Source organism: Cervus canadensis, chromosome 13 (assembly GCF_019320065.1).
Source record: "Cervus canadensis isolate Bull #8, Minnesota chromosome 13, ASM1932006v1, whole genome shotgun sequence".
In the NCBI taxonomy this organism is placed as follows: domain Eukaryota; kingdom Metazoa; phylum Chordata; class Mammalia; order Artiodactyla; family Cervidae; genus Cervus; species Cervus canadensis.
The window spans coordinates 15,725,487-15,748,051 of record NC_057398.1 but is presented as its reverse complement, the minus strand read 5'-3'; the positions used below and the strand labels follow the sequence as shown (position 1 = coordinate 15,748,051).

The 22,565-nt window shown below is 41.8% G+C and overlaps 2 protein-coding genes across 11 annotated transcripts in view; one reads left to right on the top strand and one right to left on the bottom strand.

Annotated features, from left to right (window-relative positions):
- The window catches only part of NMNAT2 (nicotinamide nucleotide adenylyltransferase 2), a 208,773-nt gene extending 197,445 nt beyond the window's left edge, over nt 1-11,328 (bottom strand). Inside the window, exons 1-4 of one of the 5 annotated variants that reach the window (XM_043485511.1) lie at nt 11,191-11,328; nt 8,185-8,317; nt 6,694-6,777; nt 2,882-2,935 (exon numbers count right to left, since the gene is read on the bottom strand). In XM_043485511.1, the coding sequence (XP_043341446.1) occupies nt 2,882-2,935; nt 6,694-6,716 (77 nt within the window). In that variant the 5' untranslated portion in view covers nt 6,717-6,777; nt 8,185-8,317; nt 11,191-11,328. Of the gene's footprint in view, nt 1-1,456; nt 1,506-1,953; nt 2,191-2,881; nt 2,936-6,693; nt 6,778-8,184; nt 8,318-9,880; nt 9,903-11,190 lie in introns of those variants that run through there. The other 4 variants (XM_043485512.1, XM_043485513.1, XM_043485514.1 and 1 more) reach the window with 4 other exon arrangements.
- SMG7 (SMG7 nonsense mediated mRNA decay factor) overlaps nt 11,228-22,565 on the top strand; it is a 78,252-nt gene continuing 66,914 nt past the window's right edge. For 5 of the 6 annotated variants that reach the window (XM_043485505.1, XM_043485499.1, XM_043485497.1 and 2 more), the window contains exon 1: nt 11,228-11,355. In XM_043485505.1, coding sequence (XP_043341440.1) covers nt 11,327-11,355 — 29 coding nt within the window. In that variant the 5' untranslated portion in view covers nt 11,228-11,326. The remainder of the gene's footprint in view (nt 11,356-22,565) is intronic. The other variant, XM_043485504.1, reaches the window with a different exon arrangement.

Below are 22,565 nucleotides of genomic sequence, written 5' to 3'. Positions count from 1 at the left end.
TTTAAAAACTCTAGGTCAGGGTGGAAACCATTTGGAAGGTTTTCCCAAATCCCAGTTTCACAGTGAGCCTGACTAAGGTGCCATACCCTATATAGGATGCTGTTGATCCCCACTACTCTGAGGAATTCAAACTCCTAACCAACTTCTACTTGCTTCCAGACCTAGCAGACCATCAGGGCCACAGCTCTAGGTTCAGTAAACTAGTGGGGCTGCTTTTTCACTTCTGATACCTAGAGATGATTGTCTTGTGACTTAACCCAGAGACATTTTTTAATTTAAAAAAGAAAATGTTTCTGTGATTGGAGTTCTTGGAGAAGATGTGGACATTCAAAGGATTGCTCACAATACCATTTTGACTATTTTCCTCTGCCGTTCTGGATGTGAGGAATTCTGTGGTGTTGTTACCTTCTTTGGCTTTACTCAGTAATGGGGATTGAGCTTTCCTCTGTTCTCAAACGCCAGAAACATATTCAGAGTCTCTGTAAGTCTCCTCGGGATCCTGACTTGGGATGAAGGGAGGCAGAGTACAAAGTCCCTTTGTTTCTTGCTTCCCTCTCTGGTTTTCTGTATATATCAATTTGAAGAACTTTTAATATATTCTGATGCTGAAAGCCTTGCCCTTAAATCATCAGTCTTTGTCCCAGTTCTTCAGAATCTATGTGATTTTATAACCTGAAGTTTTAAAATCCTAGAGGGCAAGGGATAAAAGAAAATACTGGGGCTGGGGGGAGAAACTCCATAATTTACCACCTCATTATTATTCTATCAGAAAAAAGGTTTCCATCTCTGCCATTGTGCCCTGAAAGTCTCTCTTCCCATTTCTTCAGAAGCTGCATTTCCTATCTCCCCAGCCTCTCTTCTCTCTTATTTTTCTATCCTGGATCCTTTCTGCTGAAGGCTCTCACCTCTCTGTAAGACAAAACCTCTCCTAGCTCTCTTACTTTATAGACAAGCTTTTTGAAACCACTCAGGTATCTTCAGTTACATCTACATGTTGATGACTCCCAAATTTACAACTTTAGTCAGATTTCTCTCAAGTTCACCAGATCACAAGATCTCTCAACTCCAGACCACTCCAGTTAAACATGTCCTCAAAAATTCATTATCTTCACATCCACACATCACTCCAAACTATTTCTTCCCTTATGATTTCTATTTTCATCCAGTTTCTCAAGCAGAAACCTGGAGTCTCCTGGATTTCTTCCTCTCCAGTGCTCACATCCAAGAAGTGACCAAGTCCTGTCATTATGTTTCCACTTATGGATTATTTATGGCCAAGTGTTTATTACGTATCACTAGAACCATAACAGTATAACGAATTAAAGATGAGGTTAAGGTACTAAAATTAAAATAAAATTTAAGTGTCATTGGATTCAAAATAAAAATAGTTTTGGTAAAGTAAACATGATTAGTATTACCCAATAGAGCAGAAAGCTTAAAAGAATGAAAAACTTACATGAGAGTGTCAGATTTAATTAGACGGTTCCAAGTGATCTTAAAACCACCTGAGGGAAAAAAGAGAATTTTCAGCAGAGTGTCTAGTAGTTTTAACAACTGTTTGGACTGCACTACTCTGTACTTACATGGTGCTTTCACCATCACAGGCGTAAAAGGTAAGAGAAGGGTAATACTCTACATTGTACCTGCAGGCCAAATTCAAGTGATATATTTTGTTTTGGGGAATATCTACTTTTAAAATGGCAATATAAAGTTTCTCATGGTCTATACCAGCCTCAAAAAGGATCATTAAATGGAAAACATCTCAAACTTGTCAGACAGCAAGAATCAGAGATGTCCCATTCAGCAGATAGAGATCACTGGGTCTGAAAGTATATTTCAGAGGTTGCCAAGTTCCTATCTTGTTTTTAATTTGGACTGGGGATCTAGTCATTTCTTAGAGTCTCACAGAAAGTAGATTCTAATAGGTAAGTGTCTAACAACTGTTACTACTACCAGCTAGTGTGGTTCTTTGCTCATCCATCTCTTCTTTCGCTTCCTCTAGACTTTATAGTTTTCCTTTTCTCTTTCCGTGATCTTCTTTCTCAATTCAGTTTTCCTCCCTATCTTTCTTTTTCCCACTAGGAAAAAAAAAAAAAAGAGCAAAGCAAATGTTGCGTTTCCTGACTGGTCACATTCCAGAGAAATGAGGAAATGCAGCTTGTTATCCAACTGGGAGGGGCCAGGTGTGACCTAAAGTCGAGGGATGAGAAAAGAATTTTAAAGAGAAGGCAAAAAGGTTCAGTAAAGGTTTAACGGTAGGCTTTTATTGTATAGAATGATCCTTTGTGAATCCCATCTAGGGCATTTCATCCTTCTCAGGCTGTGATGGTTCCCAGTAGATCCAGAATTACCAAAGAAGGTCGCAATGATACATTCAAAGATGATCACCCTCATCAACTTTTGTACAAAAGTATCAGTACCTGATATTGTGTTACAGTGAGCCTTAGGACATGTCTTTGGGAATGGCCTCTAATAAGGTTTTTTTTTTTTTAATCACCAGTATGCAAAAAGCTATTACATTTATTTTTAACTCCACATTACTTAGGCTTCCGTAACTTGGCAGATAGTCCAGACATTCTTTAAAAACAATGACAAACAATGAAACTCCTAGCAACAATAGCAACCACCACAACAATAAAATCTACTTTACTTTTTGGTTGGTGGGAGATCAATAAAAGCCTCCCATAAATAATCTGCCTCACAGAAATAACTTCTCTTAGTATTGTGTTTTTGGCCATTTTCTGTGCAAGTCTATGTCATAGTTAGACTTTACATCTACTTAGTATATAACTTATATAAGCTATATTAACCTAATATAACTGTGACATAGAATTACAAAGTTTGCATCCTTCAGCCATATTTTAGTCTAGAATACTTTTACCTGTGGTTTGCCATCACTCTATTGGTAGCTGAATTGTGAATATTCCTCTTCCTTCTGGGAAATAGAATTTGAAAAAGTTAACTCTGCAAAACCTCATTCTGAAAGACTTTAAAGCTGACTGGAACACTTAAGGACCATTTGATTGCATGTCTGTCTGCACATGATCTCAAGACGGAATGGTTCCAAAGACCTCTAAAAGTTTTATCACTGTATACTACAACTGCCCCATAATTCTCCTCTAAGCTTTAAACACTTGAGAGCAAGACTGTATTGTTCACATTTGCACTCCAGTGACTAGCATATGACCCAACACAGAAAATTCTCAATATGTTTTTGAGGACTGAGTGAATGAAAAAACTGAATAAATAATTAAACACTAAAAGTCTAGAGGATCCATAACTCATTAAGCTTTCTCCTTAGTATTAAATACATCCAGATTAAGAGAGAAGTAAAGGATTGGTTTAGATTTGTCTTTAAAGAGCAGAGAAAGATAGAAAGATAGGATCATTAGTTGAACACTCCCTATGGACTCTAACATCTTTACCTAAAATTTCCTATTGCACTTTAATGCTACAATATAGCTGTCCAACGAATACTTACAGAAAAAGGACTTCAACTTCGCTTTCTACAAGCTGATTGCCTTCTGTAACATCTAGGCCACTGCTGCCTATATTTTGGAAATGCTGGTATTCCAAGAGTTAGCATGCCTTATAGGTTTACCACAGGGTTATTTTTCAAGAAGAACTCAACCTTTGAACATCTTCTTGGACAAAGGGTCGGATCACTTTGGATACCATAAAGGAAAGCTCACAGCCACTGGCTGAGAGGGAGCAAGACAATGGGAGAGGGAGCCAGAGAGCCTTCCAGAAATGTCAGTTTGAAAGAGGGCAGGGAAAGCACCAACAGGTGGCTTTGCTCCTTATAAGCCTCCTTATCCTCTTCAGTTTTGACAGATCTTGGATCTCATCTCATGCAAATATAAAACTCCTAATGAACTGAGACATCCTCTGTAAGTAGATGAAAGCTGTTTTCTCTCTTGGCAGTTTATACTTGGCCACGTGATACAACTGGTCATAGAGTTTCAAGGCAGCGTGCTGTGTACCTCTCTCTCTCCAAATGCAATTTTACAACATTATTTTTTTTAATCTACATTATTTAGAATGTGAAGCTGAGTATGTGAAGCTCTGACTCACCTTATGTGTGTAACAAGAGCAGTACCACCTGCTGAGTGCCTGCTCAGTGCCGGACATTGCTAGGTGCGTTACCTAGCTGTCAGGCCGCTAGTTGTTTAGTCACTAAGTTGTTTCCAACTCTCTTGCAACCCTGTGGACTGTGGCCCACAAGGCTTCTCTGTACATGGGATTTTCGTGGCAAGAATACCAGAGTGGGTTGCCATTTCCTTCTCCAGGGATCTCCTTGACCCAGGGATCAAACCCGCATTCCCTGCATTGTAGGCAGATTCTTTACCACTGAGCCACCATGAACTTAGATAACATGTCTGCCTCTAGAAATATAGCTTAAATATATTATAAATATCTCATTTACTTTGAAATTGCATATGACCCTCTCCTTAGGAAACATTCATTAAATTTATTTAGCCCTATCCTATTACAGGAGAAAAAAATAACAATAATGCCAGAATTTATAAACATCTTTCCAGTGAGCAATACAAAGACCACTGAGTTTTCTGTTCTACACTCTGACTCAATTTTCTTTCTGAATTTTTAAATCTAATTTTTCTATCCTATTTCCAACCTAGCTGATTGCCTGTCTTCTCTTTTGCCATCTTCCCCAGAAGTGCACTTTTCTTTTGTCACACAATAAGAGGATTAACTGGTTCCCTTATCCCCAAATTAGAAAATATAAAAGTTAAATAAAAGTAATTTGAACAATGAAGACCTTTTTCCTACATTGAAGTATGAGACTTTGCTGTTAGATAATTGATGAGTTATCCATACCTTGTAAGTGTGCTCTTTACTGGCTGCCTAAGTAAATTACATTTAATAGTAATTTCTCAGACAGACTGAAGGCCCAGAAAATTTCTTCTCTTATTGCTTAGTAATGCTTCTCTTATTGCTTAGACTTCGATATTCCATAGAAAGGTGGTCAGGAATTTTAAGCATTTATATGAAAAATCAGGGTCCAAATTTCAAAATTTTCCCAAGATTGATTGATTCTACAAACATTTATGAGCATCCTTGTATCAGCATCCTTGCTTGGGTAGTAATAAACAGCAGCAAGCAAAAAACAGGTAGTGTCTGCACTAACAGAGTTTATAGCCAACTGGAGGCAACAGACATTGAATGAAGAATTACAAATATGACAAATGCCATGAAGAAGACGGGCAGGGTGCTATGGGAGTATGTAGTAGGTGTAGCTAATCTAGCTTGATGGGGTGTGGGGCAGAGAAGACTTTTCCAAAGATGTTCCAGTTTAGGCTTGAAGCTTAAGAAGGGAGAAAAGTTACATAAATAAGGAAACAGCTGGTGTAAAGGCTCTGAGTAGAAAAGAATACCACTTATTTAAGGACCTAAGGGAAGGTCACTGGGGCTAAAGTGCTGACTTCAGGAAATGTTAGAGAAAAGGCAGGCAAGGACCAGATCATGTAGGCCATCCTAAGGACTGGGGACTTTACTCTAAGAGTGATGGAAAGCCAATGGAAAATTCAAGTCAAGAATTTAAAATAAAAACTTTAAAGATTAATATGGCTAAAATATAGACTATAAGAATACATAAATTCACTAATTTCTTCTGGAACATGCTCTCATATCTCGTAATCCAATGATATTAAGAATTTTTATAAATGTGAGACAAACTATCTAGGTTTATAACATGTAGAATTTTTCTGTGAATAGAAAAGATCCTAGGATAGTTAAGCAAAGCAGAACAGTACTTGGGTACCTATCGATAGTAAGCCTTGAAGTAACAAATGCATATCGTGAGTTGCTTTGCTTTTCATCTATATCACATTTTAACTTCAACTGAAAATGGAAGTGGTAAAATAATAAAGGTAGGGAAAAGAGGACAGTGTGCATGTATGTATGAGCCTGTGTGCACACATGTGGTTTCCTATGGTTTTGAAGAGCAGATTTATGACAGCATCAGTTTCACATTCTCTGTGCTCAAAAATAGTTGTCTATGCTCCAGATATAAGGAAAGAGGTGACTATAAAATAGTGAAAAAATTGTTTTCCTTTTATTTGGGTGTTTTAAGAAAAAAAAAAAGGCAGCTTCTGGGTAATACAACATATTTTGAGAAGAAATACATTAATTTTAGACTAGGGACCCCATCCTGGTTTTCGTAGTACTGTTCTTGGAGTAGTATAAAGGCCTTTGGACAACATAAAGTACAAGAGGCCAAGGTTTTAATTTTCTTTAATACTCTTCAGTGTTCCCTATGGGCATTTCTTCCTGTCTTCTCCAGATGGTCTACATCCATTAAAACAGCAGATAGGATTTTAAGGTGTAGTTCTTTACCAGAAGTGTTTTCTTACTGGAAGTTAAGAGAAACTCTTGAAGATTAATAAGGTTTCCTTTGGGAATTATTAGGAGAGTGGAGAAGGAGAGAGAGCAAGCTCTGACTACCACTGTCATCTCACTGTCTCCCAAACCAGAAGTTTCTTCTCTTAAATCTTGAACTGCAATGCTTCCTGACTGTTCCAGAGGCTCAGGGACTATTCACAGTGTTTGAGAAATAAATGAACTGTTTGAGAAAGGCTGCCAACCCTTGATCTAAGAAATCTTGAGCAACCAGCAACCTGAGTTTAATCAACTTGTATCCAACTCATTATTTGAAGAGAACGAATTACTCACTTGATTGAATCACTTAGTTCCATGTCTGAGGTGTGGTACTGAAGAGAACACAGGCCAGCTTCCTATATGTTGTGTCCTTGAGTACTGCAATTGATAAATCACTCTCATCAAAATAGAAACACATTTATGAAGTATCTATTGTACACATGATTTGTAAACAATCAGAATATGTAGGTTAATTATCAAAATAAATTAGTACTTGTTAAGGGTTCATGGAACAGGTGAGATGTGTATTATTAGTAAAAGGGAGGAGGTTTCCTATATATTAATTATCAGATTATCAAAACTCTGAGTAAACTCAATAGCAATGTTAAGAGTAGCTTCTTAGCAAGTACTTGGTGTCTGGTTGAAAACTGGCCACTCTATTTACTTGGGCAGAAGTGTGGCTATATTAAGCTGTTTTTAGTGGTAAAAGGTTTGTGTTTTTTTAAAGTTTCAACCCTCTGGAATCTGACTCACGTTGTCCTGATACTGTATTCTTTTCTGTAATCAGACTCGAGGACAAAGAAATCGATCTTCTAGCACTGAATGAGAATAAGTTTGGGTGTGTGGTCAGATTTATGAGTGTTAGAGACAAAGACTGGATGACCAATTTAAAAAAAAATAATTTTATGCTGCAGTAGTTCTATATTACTAGTTTTAGCTTGATAAAAGAGCAACAGGTCAAAAAAATTAACATTCATCAAATGCCAGTGTTGTATGCTAGGCACTCATATATTCATGTAAGTAAAACATAAAAGTCACTCAGTTGTGTTCAACTCTTTGTGACCCCATGGACGATACAGTCCATGGAATTCTCCAGGCTAGAATACTGGAGTGGGCAGCTGTTCCTTTTGCCAGGGGATCTTCCCAACCCAGAGACTGAACCCAGGTCTCTCACATTACAGGTGGATTCTTTACCAGCTGAGCCACCATATATGCATACAGTTATCATTAAAGTTCACAGAAAGCCTGTGATAGGTAATGTTTCCTTTAATCAAGGAATAAAGTGAAGTTTGAGAGACTAAGATGGCAGACTTCGGATGCACTCAGATCCGCTAACTTTTTTTTTTCCCATAAAATCACTTAGGCATAAAGTGAAAAACTTAAGATCAGGTAGGATGAAACAAAATGAAACAGCTTGTCTTCTCTAATTTCTTTTAGTTTCGATGTAACCTTTTCCAGCAGGGGGAACAAGGTGAATAATATTGCAGGAAGATGGTTGTATTCTACAAACCTGTTGACGGGGGCCAGTAGAAAGAAATGAAATTGGAAAATGTACATTAAAACTTGGATCATAATTTTTCTGAATCCCACTGACTTTAAAGTTACTTTCAAGATGGGTATCAATGTTCTATAAACTGTAAAATGTAAATATTACTATTCTATCTGGTTTGTAGACACTAAAGCTACTGAAGAGTCTTGAAAAATTCTTAGGAAAACTGCTATAAAATACAAACATGGCTTATATGTCTGAACTTCATCAGCACACTTAAAGCACTTTCTTCTTACCTTAACTGCCACACCCATAATATTGCATCCAAATCACATCTCTATTCTCTGGTATCTCTACCAAAAGGTGGGCTCCTCCCAGACAAGGAACATGTCTCTTCCACAGTGGTATCCATAGTAACCTGGACAACGTCTGAAATATAATAAATGCTCAGTAATGTTTATTAAACAAACAACACAACAAAAAGATTCATTTTTCCGATCCCAGTTTTCAAAACGAGAAGATCCTAATATTTTTCTAGATTGCTTGTTAGGTGTCATGATATGTGCCCATATACTGTTGACTGGACATAGGAGACATGGACATAAATGGTGTTATTATGGTAATTACTAAGGGGGTGGTTATTTTACATAATATAAAATTTTTATTCTAAGATCTTTTAAAAAATCTAACCAATAAATTTCAGAAAGGAAATCTATGGTATTTTAGGTACTGTGTGCCTATGTGCTCAGTCGCTTCAGACTCTGCGACCCTATGGACTGTAGACCGCCAGGCTCCTCTGTCCATAGTATTCTCCAGGCAAGAATACTAAAGTGGGTTGCTATTTATTCCCTCCTCCAGGAGATCTTCCCGACCCACGGATCAAAGCCATGTCTCTTATGTCTCCTGTACTGGCAGGCAGATTCTTTACCGCTGAGCCACCGAGGAAACCCATTTTCGGTACTGTGTAGCAGTAATCTCCATCCTTGGGCTCGCAGGTTGAAGAAAAGTCGGATTCTAAACCAGAGATGAGAACAATCTTTCACTAGGTGTCTCTCTTTCCCATGAGCGGGCGGCCTCTCGGTGGGAGGAGGGACGATAGGGGGCATTGTACAGCCGCAATCAAACCGCGTGTCACACCACATCACAGTAGACGCTTGCAGCACAAGGGGGCATAGTTCAGTTTCTATTTTGTTAATGATAATCTGTCCTTGGGACTTAATTTCAAGCAGCTTGCACTTTCATTTCCTCCAAACTTACACATAAACATTGGTCCAGTCTCTTAATAGGTGAGTTGCGGTATCGAACGGATTTTGACAGTGCCTCTTCACCCAGCATTAAAGAATCAGGTGTCCCAACCGAGTCAAAAGAAAATAGCCCCTTAAAATTCTGATTTTAACCATGAAACGAGGCCGGCATTCCTGGAGGGCTTTATCCGTTACACATCCTAAAGTACTTTGGGACAGCTCCATAATACCAATGGAAAATATAATTTGTAAAATGCTAAATAATTCTTTCAAATCACTAGGATGACAACTTCTCCAGCTACTTATCACACTTCATATTATGAAGAACCCATTCGTTACTGTGCTTTTTTTTTTTTTTTTGCCTCAAACCTGAGATAAAATAAACATAATAATCATTCAAAAAGATTGGGTCTAAGAATGAAAATCCATTTCCTAGAAACCTTTCATTGGAACTTCGCGCAAGTATCTGTTTTTCTTGACACCATCTTACCCAATGCTTTCCTCTCCAACCCAAAAGATACACAGTGACGAGTTCTAAAACACTGCAGACAGACAAGAGAAGAAGGAAATTTGAAGAGGAGCAAGGAAATGGGACGTCTGCTTTTGATTAGCAACGGGGACTCCCACTGGGGGGAGGGGTGCCTCTCAGAGGGATGGCGGCCCTGAACTTCGCACCGTGTCCCCTGCCCTAAGTGCTGGAAAAACCACTTGTCAGCCTTCCAAGATGAGTTCCCACCCCCACTCCGACCTCCTCGTGGCAGGAGATGGCTCGTGAAGGCCGCGCGGGGAACTCCCGAGGAGGCTCCGTCGCCGAGTGCCATTGTGGGGTGGGGTCTGGGGGATTTCTGTGAGGGGCCGACCCGCTGGGGAAAGTCAGATGTCCCAGTCGGCAGAAAAGGGATCTCGGCAGTCGTGTGCCGTTCTCCTCCCTCAGGGACCCCGTCCTGGCGGGACCCCGCCTCCCAGAGCCCTCCCGGTGATGGGGAAACCCCTGGCCCGCCTCGCAGCCTAGCGCCGCCGCCTCGCCCAGTCGGCTCCAGCCCGCCGCCCACCAGCCTTCAGGCCCGGCATCTTCTTCGTAGGCCCGGCCCTCCCTGCGTCCGTCACGGAGAGGAAAACTATGGAGGCGGTTCCCGCCCATAGGCGGGTGGAAAAGCCCACGGTGAATGCCTCGGGGTCTCCCCCATCGCTGCGGGAAAGGGAAAGGGAGGAGAAAATCAACCTCACTGCCCAGGAGAACTATCCGGATTCCCAACCTGGGGGAGGCCTTTAAGATGGAAGGGAAGCCGAGGGGAAACCCTAGGCACTTTTCGGGGAATCCACTAAGCCAAGGGAGGGTCATTCAGCCTCACACATTGGTTACTATGACAATACAGCTACAGCCTCCAGTTGCCTTGGCAGCTGCTTATCCAATCCGATTGGTTTCTTTTCTCTCCATCCCTGGGCTCCACCCTAACCCCTACAATAGTGTCCCTGCGTGCAGAGGGAGGGGCCCCAGAAAAGAGGAGGGGGTCCTTAGCGTCACTCTAGGGCGCGAGGGCGGACCAGAGACGAGGGACTGGGGGGCCGGAACTGTAAGAGGAAGAGGCGGCGTTTCCGGTCGGGAAGAGTGGAGGAGTGGAAAAAAGGAAGAGCGAAATCTGACGGAGTGGAAAGACGGGGGAAGACTTTGAGTGTAACTCCCGATTGATTTGGGCTCGATGTTCCCGGTGAGGCTGGGGTTGCCCCCTCGCGCGGGAGGAGAGAGGTGGGTTGGCCGGAAGCCACCAAGCGCCTCCAGTGGGCCACTCAGCAGCCGCACAAGCGCCGCACGGCTAACTGATCCCAAGAGGGAGCGCTACAGAGAGGCGGAAGTCACCCGGAGGGACCGGCGCCGCTGAAATCTCGCGAGAGACACCCCCCCCCCGCACTTCCTTCCTCTGCTGTCCCTCTTTCCCCCGCCCCCATCCCTACTCCCTTTCCCTCCCCCCTTCCCGGGTCGGAGTGTCCCTGCGCCCCAAGGGCCGGAGCAGCAGCGAGAGCAGCTTTCCCCGCTCCCTCCCCCCTCGCCTCACTCACCCCCACCCCCGCCGAGCGAGGAGGAGCCGGAGGAGAGGAAGATGGCGGCGGCCGCCAGCACCCGTGGTGCCGCGGGGCCGCTCCGAGGAGCCTGAGAGACGCGCAGAGGCTTCGCGGGAAGACGCGGCGGCGGAGGATGAGCCTGCAGAGCGCGCAGTATCTCCGGTGAGTGTGGAGGCCGGCCCTGTACTGAGTGGGGGAGCGGGCCGAAGGTTGGGGGCATGGAGCAACAGACACAGAGGTGGTACGTCCGGGGTGGCGGGGGAGTTGCTGTGTCCTCTCTTTTCCCGGCTGGGAGGCGGGGGCTGCGGGAGGCTCGGCGGGAGGGGGCGGAGCGGGCACACACTTGGGTGCCTACCCCCCTCCGCGGGCCGGGCTGAGTTCCCGCGGAGCTGGCTGGTCCCGGTGCGGGGAGGGAGGTTAGGGAAGCGTGAGAATGTGTATGTGTGCGCGCGCCCGGGGTCGCGGGCTCGCTGGCGAGTCGGGGCGGGGAGGCGCCCGGGGAGGCGGCGGCGACCCCGAATGGAGGTGGGTGTGGAGAAGTCTGATGTGTGGAGGAGTCTGATCCCGGTGGCGGGGAAACGTGGTGTGGTTGTGGAATTGGCTGGAGCGATGCCTGGGGAAAAGGCCAGGTGGAAGTCTGCACACCTGGGGTGTGTGGGGAGGCCGGGGAGGGAGGCCTAGAGGAGGGGGAGGCCGCCGGAAACTGGAGTTTGTTCATCGTTCTGGGGTTGAAAGTACTGAGAAACAATGTCATCTGTAGTTGGTTGGTGGGGTGGGGGTAGGGGGCATAAAGAAGGGAATGGATGAGGAAGTGAGGAAACAGAGAGGTACTACGGCCGGGGTTGGATTCCCCAGAAGAAACTGGGTTAGAATTCGTCGGAAGATACCATTCGGAGAGTCGTGTAGATCCATTAAGAGTGGTGTAAAGAACTTGTATGTCGAGGTAGAGTGACGCATGGGTGCAGAGTGTGAGAGAGTGTGATGTGTATCAGGGGAGGGTTAAGGGGGCGATTAATACACAGTGGAGAAGGAAGATGCAGATTGGAATCAAGTAAATGGTATCGAGAGCGTATTGCACCGGCTGTTGTGCAGCTTGGAAGGTTCCATGGAAGCAGAATAAGAACTTGAAGGTAGAGATAAATGGGGGTCAAGATCCTGATGGCACAGGAAAAGAAGATTGTTAAGAGCCTAGAACTAAGTGGGGAGTTGCCACTGCTTAGAAAAGGGGAAGGACGACCCTGAAACAGGTCATTTTGTCTTTTAGTAGCAGAACTAAGAATTGCAAGCTTATGGTAAAATGATTTTAAAAGTGGTTTCATACCTCGTGGAGGAGGGAATTGGATGGGGTAGTAGTCTGAAAGGAGCAGAAAAGTCATTTTAGCCATTTAGTGAAGTGAAAGTATTGGTGTGTGAGTGGATCCCTGCAAGAGAAGGTTTATAGTTAAGTGCTACATGAGGGTAGCTATTCTACTTTTGAAGGTAGTAATCGTTTTATTAAGCAGTGTGTGTAGAGGAGAGAAGGATGAGATCTTTCAAGTATGGTGGAATACCTGGGTTTAACTGACAGCATGTATGCCCAATGACTGCGTGGTAGGTAGGTGGAATCGTTGGGATATTTCAAGGTCCTTTTTCTCTTTTGCTATCCCTTTGTTGGTTAACATATCAGATAAGCTTAATAAATACAACTACGGTGAAGATGTATGATAGATGCTGTAGAGGAGAGATATGGAAACTGTCAGGACAGTCCTTAATTTTAAGGAATTTGCAAGTTAGTATATATTAGGCAAGTAAACTATGGTAAGGATCATAGAAGATACCAAGTGTATGAGTCCAAAGGCAGATTACAGGAGCAGTTGGGGTGAATCAGGAAAAGCTTCCTTTATTTCCTCATTCATACACATGATTCATCAGTCATTTTGGTGATCACCTATATGGGAGGCATTGTACTGAGTACTAAGACTGAAGGTAAGACTCCACCCTCCTCTTACAGAGTTTGCAGTTTGCTAGGCTTCAAGGAGAAAACAGCACTTAAATTGGACCTTAAGGATAAACAGTATTCTGAGAAGTGTGGATTGCAAAGGAGGAATCCGTATGAAGGAAACTGAGCAGAGATACATAGAAAGGAGGATTGGGCTCTGGGGGAAGTATTCAGTTCAGTTAAACATAAGTATAAGGTGATGCAGCTGGAAAAACTTAACAGTTTCATAGATTAAGTTTGACCCCTTCTTTTTACAGATGAAGAGAGCATAACCCCCAAAAGTTAAAATTATTGAGGATCATACAGTTGGTTTGTGGAAGCAAAAACTCAAATATAGGTCTTCTGACTCTAGACCAACTATGCTGTGTGTAGCATGTCCCAATTCACCCATTCTTCCCACGAATACGTCTTGAGAGATTGCTGTATTCTAGGCACTGAGGATTCAGTGGTAGACGATTAACAGTGAACATGGGAAAGTATTTTCTGATGGAAGGTTGCAACAAATAAACATAGGAACAGATAAATATGTTTACCAGGTGGTGATAAGTACTAGCAAGAAAAATAAAGTAAGACAGGGATGTGCTGTTTTATATAGATAGGGTGATCAGGGAAAGTCTATTTGATTAGGTGCCCATAGAGAAAAATCTTGAATACTTTGACCTATAGTGTGTGGGTAAAATGAGTGGACAATGGGGAATCTGAGACCGTTTGTTTAGAAGGGAAATCACATGTTCATAGCTTTGTATTAGAAAGGTGCATCTGTGTGGTGGGCAGTTAAGGACCAGAAATAAGGTGGTGTCAGTGATACTAGAAAGGTATGATGAAAAGCAGATCAGGAGAGTGGTGGTATTTTTTTTTAAATGATGATGACTGATGTTTGAAAAGCCCAGTTTTTTAAAATATTTATTTATTTGGCTGCACTTGGTCTTTGTTTCGATCTTGTTCCCTGACCAGAGATCTAACCCAGGCTCTCTGCAATGGGAGCTTGGAGTCTTAGCCGCTGGACCACCAAGGAAGTTCTTTGATGGTATTTTTAATGGGAAGATCAGTTGGCTTTGAGAGGCTTCTATGTTAAAGTATCTTGTGTTTTTAAAGTTAGCATGGTAAGGAAGACTTATCCTTGGGTTGTGAAATCAATAGTAGACACCTGGCAATGAATTTAGTTTTTTAAAGAAGGGAGAAAAGAATAAGAGTGAACACATGTTTAAATAGCCTAAATTTCCCAGCTAAAGTTGAACAGGCAAAATTGAATAGGCGTAGGACCTGGAATCACATAAAGATTCCTGAAAGCCAACCTTTTCTCAGCCTTGCTCATCTGTCTTAAGTAAATAAAAGCAAATCTTAGGGCTAATAGTCAACAGAGATGGGAAGAGGTGATAAGACTTGCACCAGCCAGAATTTCTCTCTTTCTCTTCTTTAGATACTCGCTCCTTTTGAAGTGTGCTATATAACTAGTGGTTACCAGTGGGGACAGAGTGGGATGCAGTATAGGGGTGGAAGAGTGGGAGGTATGAACTATTGGGTGTAAGAGACTCAAGGATGTACTGTACAACACGGGGAATATAGCCAGTATTTTGTAATTACTGTAAATGGGCAGTAACCTTTAAACATTGTATTAAAAATTAAAATCTGCTGTGAGAGTCTAGAGAATGTCTTCAGGGAAGCATTATATTCACTTTCTTTCCTTTGATGAATATGGAACCATTGGTTTTTATAGACAACTTGGGGAGGATGCTGAGTGAGTGTGGTTGTGGGTATAGCAGTTATTCTTTGTGACTTTCATTTTAGGAACACTGTTGTTGTCTACCTTTGTCAGTGGTGTAAGACCATGACTGGGCAGTCTTTAGACTGTACAGCTACAGATCTTCCTCATGTAGATGAAAATTAGTTTTGTCTCAGCTGAGTTAATTCGTCAGTAAGTGAGCTGGGGTGTCCGGTGTTGAAATGGGTGGTGGCAAATCAGGGAATAAGGTGGCAGTTTCGAAAGAGTGAGAAGTGAGGATATGAGGTAAGAAGCCTCAGTAAGGCAAAGAGAGGGAAGTCAGCATCACGGGGACTGAATTAGTCTTGAGTTGTAGAAATAGCATGCAGATGAAAGGAAAGATAAGCCTATCCTCTGTATGGGTGATGTTCTGGGCAAGAAACAATGATGACTCTTGTTGTTAAAAGGGGAAGGGGTGTCACTTTTTAAAATAGACCAATTAGAGTCCTATCCAAATGATTAAGTTGAGAATACATTTTTATATTTTATAAAAATAAATGGTTTTAAATATGGGGCTTTTAGACTGAATAACACTGGAAATTTAATACTCTAAGAATTCAGTGTTTTCTTTTTTGATTTATGACAAAATGGAAAGATTTTTAAAGACTTCGCCATCTTTGTTGAATAAAAGAAAAAGGTGTATTGAATACAGTTCATCTGAGAAGGGTAGGCGAGGGTGGGAATAGGCCATAGCGGAGACAGTAGGTGAGGTATAATATCATGCTTTAAAAGAATAACGTTTAAAAAAAAAAAAGAATAACGTTTGGAAGAATAGAAATATGGAAATTAACATGTCAAGGTTGGAAAAATGGAGCTGGGTAAGTATTGAAGTACCAGACAGGGAGGACATCATTGAAGTTGTTTTGGAAGATGAGAACTTAGAATGATCATAGCCATAGGGAATATCAGACAGGTCAAATCTGGTTGTAAAAGGTGGCCACTGGTGCTTCTGAACAACACCTGCTGTGGTTGTGGGAGGCAACTGTTCATACTCCCCTCCGTCTTCACTCCAATAATCTCCTTTTTTTTTTTTTTTTTTCGTCTTTAATTCTTTTTACGCTGAAGGTTTTCCAGTGGGATCCACTTGAAGTTGATCTCTGGTGTTAGACCACTTCACAGGAAAGGACTACAACTTATCTGTTTTGTAGAAATTTTCTGCATAATACTTCTGTGGGTGGAGAGGTGCATTCCAGTAGCGTGTTCTTTGTCAGAAACTTTGTTACCAGAAGGAGAGAGATACAGCAGCCCCAAGGTTTTTTTCTGAGATAGCAGAAAAATGATTGTCATTTAAATACTAATTAAAATATCCAGTGTGTTGTAAGATCAATTTTGTCACTTTAAATCTTGAGACAGAGGGCGATAAAGGGAGGGGATGGGACTGAATAAAGTAGCAAGCAGAGTCTTTTTCTCTCCTGGAGAGGAGAACTAGGTCATGGGATCGTTTTGGGGAAATACAAATACTAAATAGGGTGGGCTCCAGATTCTGGAAGAATCTGGTAATGCAGAACTGGGTATTCACTGTCGCTGGAAGGTTCAAGAAGTCCTCTAGCATGTACTGATGCTAATTGACATGGTCAAGAAGTCTTCTCCTTACCCATTCACCCACCTCCCCACTCTGATGCTAAAGATTTAAAATAGCACTGGTCCCAGAAATACAACCAAATGTGGCTGATTTACCAAACCTGGTAAAATTGTTTGAAAAAAATTACCCTCTGTTGTGGCTTGTAAGTCTTGTTTTTTGTTGCAGTAGTGTTAATAGCATTTTACCTACTTGGATATTAACTGGCTAAATTATTTCAGCAGTTAATTTCTGCTTCACTTGTTTCAGTTGGACTCAAAATGTATACTTCCTTTTCCATCCTGTGTTTCATTGCTTTCTAACAGCTCTTCTGTTATTACCTTCATGGTCGATGAAGCACTTGCTGAGTTTTTGTTTTGTATTTTAAGATATGTTATATTAAGATCTGGACCCTCTAGTATAGCAGGTTTTTCATGAGGCAATTTTGGGATGGATGAGAGTTCAGACTTTAAAAGGGCTGTTTTGTTGTATGGTGGAGAAATACTATTTGCAGCCCGCAACTACATCTCTAACCCTGGCTAGCCTTTCAGATTTTTTTTTTCCATTTATTTTTATTAGTTGGAGGCTAATTACTTTACAATATTGTAGTGGTTTTTGCCATACATTGACATGAATCAGCCATGGATTTACATGTGTTCCCCATCCCAATCCCCCCTCCCGCCTCCCTCTCCATCCAATCCCTCTGGGTCTTCCCAGTGCACCAGCCCTGACCACTTGTCTCATGCATCCAACCTGGGCTAGTGGCCTTTCAGATGTTTGTTACTGGTGGCATGAATAAGCACCTGAAAGTTTAGGTGGGTTTGTTTTACTGATTGATCTTTTTCAGAGAATAGACTATTAAGCAAATGTCTTCTGGATAGTGGATTGTTCATCTATATGTGGGTATTTTGGTAGGTGGTTATCACATACTGCCATTTAAAATTTGTAATCAAGCTGTATTTGAATTGTGAATAGACGTCAATGGCCTGAGAAGTTACAACTTAGAAGGACTTAATCAACAGTTACAGAAAACTACCGTGGTGGCATTTTCACCAACATGTCACACAGAAAGGGAGAACTTGTAACCAACTCCTTTCTTGTTAACACATAAGAGGAGATGCTTAGACAGGTTATTTTCACCTTCCCTGAGGCCCACTTTTTAAGTGTAGGTGACTGTGGTAAGAAAAACATCACGATTCTCCAGTAGACTAGGTAAGTTTTGCTCAGGGTTTGTGCTGTAGATAATTCCTTGTTGTGGGGAGCAGTTCTGTGCATCATGGGATGTTTAACAGCATCCTTGGCCTCTCCCCACTAGATGCCAGTATCATTCAGCCCCGTTCGTGACAACCAAAAATGTTTCAGCACATTGCCAAAAGTTCCCTGTGAGTGCAGATTCACTTAGGTTTATTTTTTTACCACCTCCTTCAAACAGCAGGTTACAAATAAGGCTAAGGCTTCTCTTAGCAGTTTGGTTTTAGATAGTAATAGGCTAGTCACCATGTTTAGATTTTACCTATATAAACCTGTACAAGTTTTAAATGTATTTTTTTAATTGTGTTTTATTTTACTGGCTATTACTGAATACTAATGTGCAGATCACAATTATAGGGGCTTTGCCTATGGGAAATTCAGAGATACTAGAGAAAGGTTATTAGTGAGTGAATTGGTAAGTGCTGTGATAAACACGTACTGTGCAAGTTTAAGGGAAGGGAACTTTATTCGAATAGAGCTGGGATGAGGAAGGTATCTTGAAGGAGGTGAGATTTGGTCTGGGTTTTTAAATATGGTTGGGACTTTTAAAAGTAGATACTGGTTAAATTGACATTTCAGGCAAGAAGAACATCTCATGTCTCCTTTATTCCAAATACATTTAAAAAAAATTTATTAATTTATTCAGTGTATAACATTGGAATTCTAGCCAGGCCTTTCTAAGTTTTCTGTTATGGACAGAGAGTTAGACATATGTGAAGTGTTCGTGCTGAAGACTTGGTGGCTGGTAGAGGTCTGGAAAAGGGAAAAGCGGTTTGGCATTGGGGTCCTGCAGAATCCCTTCCTTGACTCTGTTCTTGATTATGTATTACTCCCTCTAGAACCTTATTTCAGATGTGCTGTGTTCCTTCTTTTAATCTTTTTAATCACTGCCTATACTAGTTTTCTCTTTCATGGACCAAACTCAGCTTTCTCTTAAAAGTTCTTGCCTGTTCTCATTTTCCCTTTAAGCTCTGTCCGTCCTTGCTTTTCTTTAATCTAACAATTTCAAGTTTGCCCTATACTATGTTTTTCCTTTTATTTACCATCTTCTTTACTTTAATCCCTTGTAATCCAGCTATTTTTCCTTAGCACTTTGTTGGATTTGACCTTTCCAAAGGTGCCAGAGACCTAATGGCCAAATTCATCCATTGGTGGTTTTCCTCTCTCACACACACAGGACTTTTGCTTTCCTTTTCCACAGTCTTTCTGTGTTGTTCTCATATCCGTCCGTCCATCCCATCAGTAAACATTCAGTTTGGGCCAAGATATATCCCAGATCTCTAGAGGATGAGATGAGAATACACTCCTAAGTAGTTTTACCAGGCCCCACAGGGCCTTCCCAGGTGGCGCTGGTGGTAAAGAACCCATCTGCCGATGCAGGAGACACAAGAGCGGTGGGTTCAATCCCTGGGTCGAGAAGGACGCCTGGAAGAGGGCATGGCAACCCAGTGCAGTATTCTTGCCGGGAGAATCCCGTGGATTCAGGAGCCTGGTGGGCTACAGTGTATAAGGTTGCAAAGAGTCAGACACGGCTGAAGCAGCTTAGCGCACACAGGCGCTCCAGGCCCACAAGTAAGTACATAATGAGCACCCGGTTCAGAGCTACCGCGATGCACACTCAGGGGCCTGCGGGGACTCGGTAAGCTCTGTTGTTTGTAGTGCTGAGTTTGTAATTACCCTGCCTCTTACTTTACTTTCCTGGTCCACCTCACCCCACTTGTGACCAAACGAAAGGCATAGCCCTACTCCTCTGTTTCCTTTCAGCGTTCTTGTCCCCCCTCAGAAATCGCAGTACTTTTGCATCTTCCCTCATCATTATTTAAAACCTATCAAGCACCTGCTTAGTACACTCCTATGGAGACAGATTGGTGAAAGAGACCACGCCCACCGTTCAGAGAGCTTATAAACTAGTGCAACAGGCATAAACGCAAATAATACAGAACAAAGTGCAGTTGGGTACACTGGTTTAGTGTGGTCTCTGGGACACAACTGCCTGTTTTCAGAGCACTTACTAGATGTGCTGCCTTGGGCAAACTGTTGAAGGTTTCTGTTTCTCAGTTTCCACATCTGAAAAGTGAGGATAGTAGCAGCATCTAGCCCTTGGAGTTATAAAGGTCAAGTGAGTTCACGTGTAAAGTCCTTGGGATAGTTCTGGCATACAGTAAGCATATAAGTTTTAGCTATGTATGATGCCTGAAAATTAGCCCCCAGTGCTGACTAATCTGATAATTTTTCACCACTGCCTTCTGGACATTCCTAATTTTAGAAGTCTTTCTGTCATAGCAAACTGAACACTCTTAAAGGTAAACTCTTAATCCTTACCCTTCTCTTCCCCTCACCCCCCATGTTTTCTCATTTTTCTACATTCATGCGCTATTCCCCATCTTCCCATTCAGGTTTAGAACCTGACAGTCATCCTTGAGTTCTCCCAGTTTTCCTCACCCTCTTCCATACATAAACTGCTTTGGAAAATGTTGCCTTCCTGTTGTCTCTTCTTCCTTCATTTCCAGCACTGTCAGTTTATATGCATACTCTTGAAATAGTCTTCATCTGATACCGAAGCCTGCTATTCTTGCAAGTAGCGAGAAGAAAGCACTGACTTCGGGTTTTTAAGCACTGCCCACTGTTTTCTGTTTTTGAGCTAACAGCATCTCTGGAGGTTGATTTCTTTGTCTTTAAACTGGACATTGATCTCATAAGATTGTGGTCAGTGTTTTTAAAAAGCAGATTTACGTATGTTTACTAAATTATGGTTCTCCTTCAGGCCCTACCACCTGTCCCCTTGTCAGTTAATCTTTTGCGTTGCTTCTGTGTTATTCCTGAAAAGCATTTGTATGTGGCTTTCCCTTGCTGCAGCTCCTAGTTCAGCATTCTTGGCCTTCCATAAAGTGACCCTCATCTACCTCTGCCACATGGTATCTCCTTACGTTTTGAAAAGAATCAGCCACCAGAAGCCAGAGTAATCTACTCGTTGTCTTTTAAAAATCCTTTATCCACTCCTGCTTTAATCTGTCTTCCAAAGCCATTTCACTTGTAGGAGGTACTATCTATCCTCCACTCTGGAGTTTCACCTTCTCTGTGAACATTTCTTGTCCACCCTGGTGATTGCTGCAGTCATTGACTCTTTGTAGCATTTCATGTCTTTCAGTCATCTGGTACATATAATTTCTTAAATTTGTAACAACTTTTTTTTTTTTTTAAATGTAAGTGAATTGTCTCTGCAGTTAGAAGTAGATAGGGATCATGTCTCAGCAGTTTTTGAATGCACAATGTACATAACGGGTTTTAAATAGAGTTTTTATGCTTCTGTTTCATTTTTGCAAAACATTTATGGAATACTTATGAATGCCAGTGCTAAGCTCTAAGAATATAAAAGCAAATAAACTGAATTTTGATCTTGAGGCTAGTGGTCTCCTGGGGGAGGATGTTGCACAGGTATTTCAGTATACAGTTGGTCTTCTGTACCTGTGGGTTCCCCATTGGCAGATATAGCCAACTGTGGATGGAAAATATGGGGGGGGGGGCGGAATTTCAGGCAGTTCAGAAAGCAAAATGTGAATTTGCCAAGCACAGCCAACTGTGTACATAGTATTTACATTGTATTAATAGCTATTGACATAGCATTTGGGCTTGCTTGGTGGCTCAGTGGTAAAGAATCCGCGGAGACGTGGCTTCAGTCCCTGAATTGGAAAGATCCCTTGGGGAAGGAAACGGCAACCCTCTCCAGTATTCTTGGCTGGCAAATCCCATGGACAGAGGAGCCTGCTGGGCTACAGTTCTTGGGGTCACAAAGAGTTTAGCGACTAGACAACATAGCATTTACATTGGATTAGGTATTCTAAGTAATCTAAAGATGATTTGAAATATACATGAGGATGATGTGCAAAAGCTGTATGCAAGCACTATACAATTTTATTAATATATAAGTGACTTGAGCATCTGGGGATCATTCTCATCTGATACTGAGGGGTATTTACATGTGGTAAATACCAAGGTAAATGTTTTCAAGGGATGCCGTCAGTATTCTGAAGGTGAAAGTGAAGTCCTTCAGTTGTGTCCGACTCCTTGCGACCCCATGGACTGTCGCCTACCAGGTTCCTCCGTCCATGGGATTTTCCAGGCAAGAGTACTGGAGTGAGTTGCCATGCTGAGGGAGGTGGAACTTTTACTACCTGGGAGTTCAGAGAAAGCTTCTGTAGTTGAGCCCTTGAGCTCAGTCTTAAAGGTTGAGTAGGGTTAGTCAGGTGAAGAAAGAATGGTAGAGTGCAGCAGGAAGAGGAACAGAATGAGTAAATCCTTGGGAACAGTGTGTTGGAGGAACTCTAAATCTCATTCTGCATTTCCTTTGGGAGTTTGATGTTCTCTTTCAATAAACTTGGTCATTAGTCTTGCAGGAGTAATTTATATTTAGGTGGCTGGTGTTTGTTATATATGTTTCTACCAGAATATGAAGACAAAAGAGAAGTTTTTGTTATGCTTTGATATACATAAAGATTTAAATTTCCTCTCCATATTTTTGAAAGTAGCCTCATCTTAGGCAAAAATTAGTTATGTGGAATATCATTAAATTATTATGTAGGGGAAAGTTTTAATGAATACATGTAATTCTGAAAATAACTTTGGGTCGATAGGAGTTACATTATAGACTCCTCACCTGTTGAGATCAGACATGGAATGGAAGTGAAGGAGAGGGAAAGAGTTCTGTAGCATTGGCAGGAGGGGGGTGCAGGTAGAGATCGGAATATTAAGTAAAATATCGTTGGATTTAAGTTTTTCAAGTCTGTCTTTAGAAAAATAAGGTAGACCCTTTTTGATGACTAACA